The 10,396-nt window shown below is 36.3% G+C and overlaps 1 protein-coding gene across 11 annotated transcripts in view; it reads left to right on the forward strand.

The window, feature by feature from the left end:
- Positions 1–10,396, forward strand: part of LOC117177406 (glucose transporter type 1) — a 583,769-nt gene that overhangs the window by 196,438 nt on the left and 376,935 nt on the right. For all 11 annotated transcript variants that reach the window (XM_033368061.1, XM_033368060.1, XM_033368059.1 and 8 more), the window contains one exon: positions 5,932–6,151. Coding sequence is in view for 2 of the 11 variants with exons in the window: in XM_033368070.1 (XP_033223961.1) it covers positions 6,125–6,151 (27 nt within the window). In the remaining 9 variants the exon portion in view is untranslated. The remainder of the gene's footprint in view (positions 1–5,931; positions 6,152–10,396) is intronic.

A 10,396-nucleotide genomic window follows, 5' to 3' on the forward strand; every position in this document is an offset into this window, starting at 1 on the left:
TCTAGTCGGGAGTGGTGCTGACTGAAAACAGATGATTTGGAGCGATTCGCGCGCCATCTGTTGGTCATTCTAAGGACTTATTGAACTACCCTCGTACCTAAAATAACATATAAAACTAAATTTGTAAGAGGAATTGCTATTGTCTGTAGGAATATGAATTATACTATGACACTTTCTATTTTTCGTATTGTGGAGTAAGACAAATTCGGAAGATCGCTCTCGAATATTAGTAAGTGACTTATTAAGCGAGCCTATAGCGTTGTACTGAGTGCAGCCGAGCATAAACGATGTCAGCCGACTAACGGATTTTTTGTCATATTCTCCTACGGTATATACCACTGAATGAGGATCAAGATCTTGCTGGCCGCAAAAACTGGTCAAATTTGTTTAACCCTTAAATGACACTGGGGGTCCATTGGACCCCAGATCATTTGTCAACGAATATAAAAATTCGTTAATTCCATTAATTGTTCATTTTTTTTCAAAGTGTTAAAAATAAAATTTAAGTTACTATACCGATTGATTCTGTACAAGAGATGTTAAAGAATACCCAAAAAAACATCTTAACAAAAATATCAAAAATTAAATTTTTTACAACAGTTTAAAAACGTTGGGGTCCAAAAGACCCCAAGTATCAGCTACGTTATTTTTTGGATTTTTCGAGTTTGCCAAAGTTCCTAAATAATCTTTGAACATCCTTTAATAAAATCCCGAAGAATATTTACAGATTATTTCGTTCTATATCTTAGTTTTTTGATAGTTAAATAGGCGCTCTCTGAACAGCAGCTCGCAGGCTCTCTACTGTTGAACGGAATATAGAGTGTCTTATGTGTTCTTGAAGCTTTGCTTACTTACTATTGGTATTTATTTCATAACTAAATATAATTTATTATAAATTGTTATAAATATAAGTGGCAAACGTAACCAAAAAGTAACAAACAATTTCTTAAATTAGTAAAAAATTTATTTAAGCATATTTTCACATTCGTCTGTACTACAACCACAAAAGGGTACACAGGTAATATTGTTTCTTTTACATTGGCATGCTTTGGTTTTGCAATTTTTTAAACATTTGCTCTGAGAAATAAGATTATTAAGTACGGAATTTTTTAACTTAAATATTGGTAACAATACACTTTTTTCACGCATCATATATCCAAAATTTTCAAAATTCAAACTTTTATATCTAGGGTTTAAGGAATTTTTCCAGATATAGGTATGCAATGACATAGTTAATCCGTCAGCGATAGAAGAAGGTACAAAACTGAATAAACAGTCAAGTTCCTTTGTGTATTTTATGCAAGATTGGACCTGCATACTCAGCGAGCGCCCGAGATCACATCCATAGTCCAGTCAACAGTAGCGAGCTCGCAAGCCTAGTCGAAGAGCGCCTATTTAACTATTAAAAAACTAAGCTATAGAATGAAATACTCTGTATATACTCTTCAGGATTTTGTTAAGGTTTTTAAGGTTTTTAAGGCTCGAATATGGCCATTTTCGAGATTTTTCATTATTAAATTATTTATATCTCCGAAGCGGTCAATTTTACAAAAAAAAAAATGACACTTTCACCTAATTTCGGTTTAGTAATTGAAACTCTCTCTTTTGGCTACTTTTAAATATTTGTAGAAAATATTGCTACAATTTCGGCCATCTGAATGCTTGACGCCCTCGTCAAGACTCACTCATTTTCCCTTTATCAACTCTAAAATTAATCTGCACTTTGACTATTTCAGCGTAAATTATATTTCTCTGTAAATACACTCTAAATTTCTTTTCTATTACAAAATTACCTGTGGTTATTTCTGTGATTACATAATCAATCACGCGGATTGTTTTGGAATTAACTCTAGTCGTTCGGCTGACAAAATTCCCTCGTATGGTTTTTGGCTCTGTTTTTCTCCCTCTATGTCGCGAACTACATATCTGTCATTTCCCAAAACCTTCCTCACATGTCCCAAACCCTATCCTCTTCGTCTTCAGTGATATTAGCTAAACACGTTGGAAAGACACGGTTTTGTCTCTCTACTTGCCCGTTTTCCCGCGAAGTACCAGTTGCAAACTTTACTTGCTGTATACCATTCTCATTACAAAAATCCTTAAAATCCTCGGCGGTAAAAGCAGTTCCTCGATCACTGATAGTACGCTCGGGTTTCCCATAATGTGACATAAAATCTTTCACCATCCGTAACGTTTCAGCGCAACTCACGTCTTTTACAGCTTTTAACATGGTATATTTGCTAAACCCACAAATTATCGCGCTCACGTGTTTATTTCCATTTTCTGTTGTCACGAATGGCCCGGCATGACCGATATGCACGCTTTGAAATGGTGTGTTCCCCTTTTCAAGCGGATGTAAAGATCCTAGTTTTTTACCGCTCGGTTTTTTGTAATAACGGCAGTTTATAAAACTTTTTATATACATTTCCACGAACTCGCGCATTTTTTGAAAATAATAGGTCTCTTTTAATTTGCTATACGTTTTATCAACGCCGAGATGCGCGAGAACGCGATGTGCTTCCGCGACTAATTCGTGCCTCAAATCAATCGGTACATATAAACGGAATCTACCCTTTGAAACCCAGTATACTTTGCATGAGTGGCCTGGTCGCCCTCCTCGAGTTTATCACGTATACTCATGATCTCATCACTACCCTGTTGCATCGCGGCGATCCAAACTGTAGTGATTTTTACACCCATGACCGGTAACCCTACCAGTTCCACTTCTTGGCCCGGTTCCATGAGATTTCGGCTTAATCCGTCGGCTATCACGTTATTTACCCCTTTTAGGTATTCAATACGATACTGATATTCCGAGAGCCTGACAAACGATCGCCCTATTCGCGGATTTAGATCCCTTTTATTTTCTAGTATTTTCAAACTGTTACAGTCGGTTCTAATAACAAATTCGATCCCGAGCACGTAAACGCGAAAACGCTCTACATCGCAGACTATAGCCAGAGTCTCCAACTCATACGAGTGATATTTTGACTCGTCTTTTTTCGTTTTTCTGCTATAGTAACAAATTGGATAACATTTTCTATCTTCCTGCCTTTGCAACAATACCGCGCCTAACCCTACTTGACTAGCATCAGTGTGCACTTCAGTTTCTGATTTCGGTTCGTTTACTGCAAGCACAGACTTGAGCAGCAGCAGCCGTTTTAACAATTCAAACGATTTCTTCTGTTCTGAGCCCCATATAAATGACACACCTTTTTCCGTTAAATCAGTCAACGGTTTCGCAATCGTCGCGTACCCCTTTACAAATCTATGACAAAAATTCATGGTTCCGAGAAACGACCGTATCCCGGTAGCATTTGTTGCTTCTGGAAAATCTCTGATAGCACTTAATACTTGACCTCCCGGTGCGATTACCTTGTCTGATAACGTGAAACCAAGATAATCGACATTGTACTTTAAAAAACTGGCATTTTTTAAATCTCAAAGTTAAATTTGCGGCCCAGAGTGCATCAAAGACTTTCCGTAAACTTTCTAACCCTTCCTCGAAACTTTCCGATAGTACAAACGTGTCGTCAATATATGTCATTTCCATGTCATTCGGTACACTTTCTAAAGCGCGACACATTAATCGTTGAAATGCGGCAGGCGCATCACAAAGCCCGAAGGGCTTTTTTTAAATTGATAATGACCATCAGGCGTTACAAATACCGTTTTCGGTCTAGAATCTCTCGCGACGGGTACCTGATAGTACCCGCTTACTAAACCTAAAGTGGTAAAAAACGTTTTACTATCTTAGTGATCCTTGATGGTCTGCTTGTTCATCGCCCTTTAGTCGACACGCATTCGTGCTTTTCCGCTCGGCTTCCTTATCAGCAACATCGGGCTAGCATACGGTGAACGACAATCCTCCGAGATGTCACACTCCTTAAATTCCTTGATCATGTCTTTCGGTTGCTTCCTCTCGCTGTAAGACAATCGATACGGTTAATAGAAAACAGGCTTCTCGTTCTGTAATTCGATTTTCAGTTTATGATATTTGTGCCTCCAATCTGACTCGTGTTTCGAGCCACCAGGTTCTTGTACTCGTTCACGAGCTCCAGAAAACGTTCCGCTTCTTCACCCTCAAGATCTGTGTTCAGATCACTCAAGGTCACCGGTACGTCATTTACCGTTTGCATTTGTGGCGGCTTTTCTTCTCACTTTTCTCCGCAAGCCACGGTACTACCCGGGGTCACCTTCATCTCTTTCCCCGACAAATTCACTGAGTCACTTGCTCGTAGCACTGTTTTCGACGATTCACTCACTGCATCCGTAAGCCCTGCGTTTTCATCTGCGGTGATGAGCACCATCCCTGCGCGAGTTGTAATCACGACGTGTGGTCGTTCGATAAAGGGGTCGCCCACTAACAAGGGTACCCTCTGGGCCTCATTCGGCACCACGTGTAGGTCCACCCAAGCCCCCACTCCGTCAATAGACAGATAAGCACAAAACGTACCGATAGGCTTCACAATTCCGTTTCTGTACCCCATGAGTTGCTCAATTTCTCCGACCGTGAATGCGATCCCAACACGCTTCACGTGTCCCTCGCGGATTGCTACAGTACCGCTTCCCAAATCCACGTAGCTAGAAAATGAATGTCCATCTAGCACCGCATTTTTAAATTACTTTTGGTGCGTGTTCCCCGCAGCACTCACAGCCGTGGAACCACTACCAGTACTCATACTCAGGGTACTCGACGAAGCCCCTTCGTTAGATCGTTCGCGACTTTTTTCACAATCCCACGCAAAATGTCCCACTGTACCGCACTTAAAACATTTACCAGATCTTGATTTCGGGCAATCTTCCGTCACGTGGCCCTTTTTATCCGTTTTCCTGGACTCGTCGTTTCTTTCAGGTGGAACATCCCGAATGTGCAAACCTCCGGCCTTTAGATCTGAAAGGAAATCATGGGGCTCAGTATATCGACTCAGAGGGCCGAGGAAATTGCGATATCGGTTATTATTCAGCCCGTTAGCCGTCAACTCGACAGTTTCCTCGCCATATAGCTCTCTTCATTCCTCGACTTTACTGATCCACTGAGCGATGTCGATATTTTCTTTCACTGGGTCAAAATCTAGAAGCAACCCCGAGATATCCCGGAAGGACCATCTGATGTTACCTCCTTCTGCCTGCGCGCCATCTCCATTTATGGGCATTTTTGTTACACTTGCTGCAAAATACCGTCGACAATAATTAAACTTCGTTCACTAGTCCAACTAGCCACCAGTTCCACAAACTAGATCACTGACACTACCCACAGCACACAACAACTGTACAGTACTAGGTCTCCCGTCTCGCGTTCCGATTATACCCGCGACCGCGTATCTTTCAAAAACTTGAGTAAGTTTTCAGCCTGTATCCCACTTCTAAAAATTATGGGGCTTTTAATACTCAAGTAAATAAATTGAAACTGCCAGGAATTAAGATGGAAAAAAGAAAAATAATACTTTATTAATGAAAAGTAGAAGCAACTGGATACAGACAGGTCTTTTTAGAATTTTCGCTTGAGATGTTTCTCATACCGCGGTCAACGATCTTCTGCTGATTTTTGGCTCGCAGACCTCGATGGTAAATCCATGGGGTCCTTCCCCTCCTCCCCCAAGTTAACAATCCCTGTAGTCGCTACGTTGCTGGAATATTACAATCGTAACTAGCCATCTGGGTGAAAGCTAGTTTGGTTTCCTTGGGTCCTTCTTACAATTTTAAACTAGCCTGAGTAAACTCAGCTCCTCACAATAAACTTAATCCCCAAGGAAACCAAACCGGCATGCATACCCAATTTCGGTTTAGTACTTGAAACTCTCTCTTTTGGCTATTTTCAAATATTTGTGGAAAATATTGCTTTATTTGATATTTAGTTTCTATATCTTTTAATGTGAGATGCATAATATGACTCATTGTTTTAACTTGTATAACTTTGATATTTTTCAGCTTAAGAGCGCTCAGTGACGGGAAGTGAGAATATTTGAGACCGAGTGGAAGAAAAAAGCAACAGATTGGAATCTCGGAGTTCCGTGTCACGGACGGCTTATCAAGACGGTAGAGTATATACCTTTTGCTAGCAAAGGACTTCCACTTGTCACAACACACAAAGTCGTGGAGTGCTTCCTCATCGCCGGGCACAATGGCTTGGAAATTTTTTAAAGTTCAGGTTAGTCAGCTTCAACTTCGTAGCACGTGTACATTGCACCTATATTATAGAAAACTTTCATTTGGCCATAAATAATCATGCAAATATTGCGAAAGTATTATTTTCATTTACAACAGCTATATATAGAGAAACAATATAAAAAATCCATACATACATACATACATACATATATAAGAATGGGATTTGTTTATTCTTCTAGATTAGCTAGATATAGTCTGTTACCATAAGGACATTTTGAAATGAAAAATAATATAATTCGTTTAACCAATTTTTGGAAAAAATATTGTTTTTCTCTTTTAAACTGAATTAGTGAGATGTCACTGATTAAAATAGGCTTGCGGGTCGCAAGTGAAATTCGAATTATTCAGTTTTAGACAGAAATCATTGAAAAAGTTGAAAATGCACATGATTTTATAGTGAATATTCAAGAAACACTTACCATAAAAGATCAGTTTATTGCAGATCACTTATTACAACGGTCAAAATTATAACCAGATCGTGATTACTTTTATAGTTCTTGCTGTGCAAAAATATGCATTTCAAAATGTTGACACTTATTTTTTAAATCGAGAATGCTAAAAGGAAAACAAATTTATTGTTGTTTTAGATTGAGCGATTACGCAAAAATGCAAACAGGACAAATAAAAAATTGCAGGCATGACTGGGAATTTCTAATAGGAGATAAAAAGTATATCTTAACTATTGTATTAGTCATCATTCTTTGAAGTGAAAATTCTAGTCCGGGCATTAGACGGTAAACTATTCATTAATCTTATGAAAACTTCAAACTTTGCATATAGGTATTCTTGGGCCTATATAGAGTTGATTGAGAATTGTAGCTACTTTAGTTCTCCAAACAGAGGCCTTATATTTTACAATTTGTTACAATCAAATACATAAATATAAAGTTTACGCTAAAAATAATTGCACTAACAGATTCTATATGAAAAATGACTAAATAAGCATGTCTAACATGATCAGTTTCTTTTCCCGAGTTAGTTGTAATGAAATCATAAACAATTGATTTGTGTCTGTCTCTGATTTAGACCATGGTTAAACCAATAGGAATGAAAAAAGTGAATGGTCGGGGACCATAAGAGGCTAACAATCATTCGGAAAAATTTTCATTTGAACGGAAAAACTGTATAATTTTTTATTTCCGTATAATTTTTTGTTAGCGTTAACAAGACTGATAAAAAATAATATAATCTACTACAATATTTTAAGGTTTCAGAGCAATATTTCTCTAACTACCCATTATGTTCACCAAGTACGTCTGTGGATAGCACATTTGGGAACTTTGTTATTTGATTAGAAATGAAAAAATTCAATTTTTCTACTTTCTGAAAAAGCATGACATTTAGGAGAAATTAGACTATACGAAAAGCCAAAAAAGTGAATTTATTTATTTCAAACAGGTTCATATTTTCCCAGTATATCATACTATACATGGTGTTACAGACTCAAGTGTCCGGACATATATGGCTACATAAAAATAAAAAACAAAGAAATCGAAAATTCCCTTTCCAAAAATCAGTTGTAGATTTAGTTTTTGAGTTATAAAACATTTAATCTGGCCCAATGAGGAGCGCGGTATAAACATCCGTGCGTCCGTGAGAGTGTAATGACCACTGTCCTCCCTTCGCTACCCCCGCCTTGGAACTCACGTACACGCGTCTCTTTATACTGTGCTCCTGATTGGTCCAGGCTAAATATTTTATTACTCAAAAACTGCAACTTAAACTGATTTTTGGAAAAGGAATTTTCGTTTTTTATATTTTTATTTTTATACAACTATATAAGTCAGGACACTTGGGCTTAATACAATCCGTATATGTACAAAACGTATCGGCGTGCGATATATCTTAGACACGAGGAATGTTGATTATGATAACCAATACACAAATATTTAAAAGTTCATTCGATCCTATAACATGTGGTTATTTTCGCATCCCAAAATAATTTGGTTCATATATTAATTATCACTGCTACATAATTCTATTTACCATTACGGAGGTATTAAGTAAAAAATTAAGGCTGCGAATGCAAAAAGGAGATATAGATTTCTTTTGCTGGAAGAGGCAGGGCCCTGTGCACTTGGAAATAAAGCCTCGAATTTTAATTTTTAAGATATATATCCACAATTAAAATTTAATGCTGCATCTTTTTCTCCTCATGAAAAAGTTGTAGCTTTTTATTTTTCGAATTATTTATGAAAAACGGTTTTTCTCTGATTAAAATATTTTGAATTTGTTCGCTTCAATTCGCAACGAAATGGGAAGTTTTTAATATTTGGTAATCAAACTTATCAGAAATATGCATTATCATGTTCTGCGACGGATGACTTTAGCGAATGTTGAAAATGTTTATTAAAAAAATTGTTAATAATTTTTTTCCGAGACGTTACATAATTCGTGCACAAACAACTTTCAACGTTTCGGGAGTCGAGCGAATGTTGAGCAAGCGAAAACTGCGAGTAAAAAAGTTGTTCAGGAAGGTTCAAGGAAGTTTTCTGGCAAAGTTTTAGCTCAACTGGAATAGTACTTAAAAAACTGTTGATGTTTTAATTTTCTGGCGCAAAGGATTTTCTCCCGCGTAGACTAAGGTCCGGCGTGTAATCCGCTACTCCAGCGTTAGATACAAGTGTGTTTCACAGCTATAATATAAAAATAGTGAAGTTTTCTAATTACAAAATAGAAAATAATTTGAAACCTATTACACGGAGAAAAATATATCGCACAATGATATCGCAAAACTTCTATATTGTAAGAAAGCGCAATATGATAACGTATAATCAGGTCCCAGTGCTTTGTACGACATTAAAATTCACTAATATCACATAAAAAAATGAAGTTAAATTGTATTGCTGTCGTCTGCTACATCGGCGTTCTTAGGAGTAATGGGGGACCAGATTTAAAACAATCACAGAAAAAAGTAAAAATTTGCTGCAGGTAAGACCTGCAACGGTTAATGATTAAACATATTTCGGCGAAAGTTTCACTGAGGTTAGGAAAATTATTTTGAACTCGTCGACTGTGTCGCGCTAAAGTGAGCAAATTTCGGTAAAACATGTGGAATCAACAACAGAAAACACATACAAAATTTTCTCATACTGATATATTTCCTCTGAAATAAATCACATTATTGTAGACGTATTAGAACTTATTTAATTGTCGCTATACCTCGAATAAAAATGGGGCGATTATAAGATGAAAGATTATCCAGGCAAGGTTAAAAATCAGAAATCATCTTCGATTCATGTAAAGTTTATCTGGCAAGGTTAATTTTTGTTTCGGTGAATCTTTCAACTAGAATTGATGTAAACTTTATCTTTAATTTTTTCTGTGATCGTTTGCTGACTACTCGAACTCTCGCGAGATCACAAAAGAAGAAATACAATATGATAGTGTGAAAAACTTAAATTCTTACGTTATAGATTGCAAAATTACGCGGTATATATTATAATGCGATAATTACGATATGTAGTGCAGGAATTACGATATATATTGTAATTCATGCGATATAGTTTTTTCAGTGTAATTGTAGAAAACAAAAGAAGCATGAAAGTTTGTGGGAAAGAAATGTTCTTAAATTCTTAAATTATTTCTTGCTTAATATACATGAAATATATCTCGAAAAAAAATATATGTATTTCTAAGTATAGCAGTAATGATAATGATGATATTATTAAATAGATACATTATTATTGTGTATGGAAAAATGTGAATATTATAAAATATTGTTATAAATTCTTTAAAAAAACGCTTCGAAACATCAAAATTTGCAACAATTTAAGTAGTATTTTCAAAATTTATATTTTCCGTGAACAAACTAAATTGTTGCCTTTTACATTAGAAACATTTTGGTGAAATAAAAATCGTTTGGAGAAACAAGAAACTTGAATTTTTTAAATTGGAATAGATTATTTCTTGGAAAAATTTGTTTAATTATTTTTTAAATGCTAAAAGTTGTAACATAATTATTATCTTTAGCACCAAAATATCAATTTATACATTTAAAACCACTTTTTAAACTTATTAAACAATGATTTTTATATTTACTGTGTTTTTAATTACAAAAACTCGGCTCGCTCACTGAAAAAAATGGTTAGTTGCGACAAGAAGCTCCTCATTAGTAGAGTTGATATAAGCTACAACAACTACTTCGATGGTAACAGTAACTAACCAGTTTTGTACGGCAACAAGTCGCCGTTAGTCCTCCTATGAAGGTTACATTAGTAAGGAT

The sequence above is a fragment of the Belonocnema kinseyi genome, chromosome 7 (assembly GCF_010883055.1).
Source record: "Belonocnema kinseyi isolate 2016_QV_RU_SX_M_011 chromosome 7, B_treatae_v1, whole genome shotgun sequence".
Taxonomy (NCBI): domain Eukaryota; kingdom Metazoa; phylum Arthropoda; class Insecta; order Hymenoptera; family Cynipidae; genus Belonocnema; species Belonocnema kinseyi.